At 45.8% G+C, this 2,258-nt stretch overlaps 1 protein-coding gene across 1 annotated transcript in view; it reads left to right on the forward strand.

Annotated features, from left to right (window-relative positions):
• The window catches only part of tle2b (TLE family member 2, transcriptional corepressor b), a 49,785-nt gene extending 47,527 nt beyond the window's left edge, over window positions 1-2,258 (forward strand). Inside the window, exons 19-20 of the mRNA XM_030783574.1 lie at window positions 286-362; window positions 2,151-2,258. Coding sequence (XP_030639434.1) covers window positions 286-362; window positions 2,151-2,258 — 185 coding nt within the window. The remainder of the gene's footprint in view (window positions 1-285; window positions 363-2,150) is intronic.

Here is a 2,258-nt window from a genome sequence, read left to right on the forward strand (position 1 = left end):
CCAACTTCATCAGTTAGTCTGCTTTCTCCGTGAGTTTTCACATGCCAAGAGAAATGTCCCTATAGCTGGAAACAGTGGGAGTGTATGAGGTTAAGAACTTGCAAATTCAATGGGAGAAAACGAAAAACTAGTAGAAATTTCATGACACACTGTGCTATTTTGCAAATAATATTTAAAAAAAAAAAAAAAGAAAAGAAAAGAGTTCTTTTATTTGTGGCTTTTGAGTTGAAATATTATTCAGGACATTTTCTTGCATCTGTGTGTGTGTGTGTGTGTGTGTTCCAGGCAAATGGTTTGTGAGCACAGGGAAGGACAATCTACTAAATGCCTGGCGGACCCCGTATGGAGCCAGCATTTTCCAGGTGAGAGAGAGAGACAACAGAGGCAGACTGTGATTGGACCACTGTTCTGGGTTCAGAGATGTGAGTGAAGGTGGAGAGGCAGACTGTGATTGGACCACTGTTCTGGGGTCAGAGATGTGAGTGAAGGTGGAGAGGCAGACTATGATTGGACCACTGTTCTGGGGTCAGATATGTGAGTGAAAGTGGAGCTTCAGTGTACAGTGTAGTGTCTCTCCTTATCCTTTGACTCACTGTACACACACGGAGCTCCTTCTGCTCACGACAGTTACGACACGTGTGATTTTTTTCACCATTTATCAGCAGACATCCCCCACTAGACCACAGGAAACAAATACACAATCAAAAAAAAAAAAAAAAAGTGGCATTTAGGGCGTCCAAGCAACGCACCTGCTGAAATTCACAAGTCGAATCCCAACTGTGCCACACACAGGCCCGGAGGGCAGGAGCACAGAGCTGAGCAGGTTCCCCATCGGCGGGCATGTCACGGGCCGGTGTGTCACGGGCCGCCGTGTCAGCCGCTCTCCCTCGCTTCTCAGGGGCTTAGAAATCCAGAGTAAGGTTCATAGCGAGACGCCCGCACAGCCACAGAGAGAGAGAGAGAGAGAGAGAGAGAGAGGAAAGAGCTTTCATTCTTCCTTAAGTGACTTATGTCTCTCGACAGCACTACACACAGACACGTTTAGAGCAGAAAGACGGGTGAGTGAGTTGAGTGACTGTTTACGTGGCGGACAAGACACGGTTTTCCGTCTCTCGCCTCGACCGAAGTGACTGACGAGAGGGAGCGAGACTTGCAAGATCGAGGAGAGCCGGGCAATCCGATTTGGGGAGAGTTGTACTTCATATAAAATCAACGTTGTAATTAAAGGAGGCGAAAGCTCTCGTACAGCAGGATGTACACACGACTGTAGGCTGTATGGAGATGGTTTGCTGCGGTTTAAGTGTGAATGTGGATAGGCGCGTGTGTGTGTGTTTCTGCCCGGAGCTGGCGTGTAGGGGAGCAGAGAGGAGGCACAGCTGCTCCCTGGGGCTCCGATGAGGAGATAGACTATCTGCTTTGTTATCAAATGCCAAATGTCATTCACTTCTCCTTGCATGACTTCCCTGTGTCTCAATCCATGTCTTTGTCTCTCTCTCTCTCTCTCTCTCTCTGTCAACGTCAGCACATTCATCTCGGCTCTCTTTCTCTCTGTTTTACTCTCTCTCTCTCTCTCTCTCTCTCTCTCTCTCTCTCTCTGTGCATGTCAAATATTCTTTCATGGATTGGTAGGTGATTGACAGACCTTGTTTGTCGAAAGCGCAGCAGGGGGGTGACTTTACGGAGAGAGAGAGTGTATGTGTGTGTGTGTGTGTGTGTGTGTGTGTGTGAGTGAGAGAGAGAGAGGTCAGTTTTCTGGCCTCCAGTCTGCCGTTAACTCGGTTTGCTCACTCACTGTATTCTGTTTAAATCTGCATTGGAGTGTACTGGATTGAATCTGTTGTATGTTTAAATCTGGAATGAGTCTGTTCACACAGTGTTGTATGTTTAAAATCTGGATTGAGTCTTTTCACACAGTGTTGCATGTTTAAATCTGGATTGAGTCTGAAAAACAGTTTCAGGGAAAACTCCATGAATTTTAATAGCAAAATAGCTTATAATGAGGAACATTATGAACCTAAATATCAGTCTATTGCTCACTGTTTTTTTTTTTTTTTTTTTTTTTTTAACTGGCACTTCATTGATTTTCATGTCTCTGTAACAATGCATGACATTACAAATGAATCCCTCTCTCTCTCTCTCTCTCTGTCTAGTCAAAGGAGTCGTCCTCGGTGCTGAGTTGTGACGTGTCCCCTGACGATAAGTACATCGTGACAGGGTCGGGAGATAAAAAAGCCACCGTGTACGAGGTCGTCTACTGA

This window comes from Chanos chanos, chromosome 9 (genome assembly GCF_902362185.1).
Source record: "Chanos chanos chromosome 9, fChaCha1.1, whole genome shotgun sequence".
In the NCBI taxonomy this organism is placed as follows: Eukaryota; Metazoa; Chordata; class Actinopteri; order Gonorynchiformes; family Chanidae; genus Chanos; species Chanos chanos.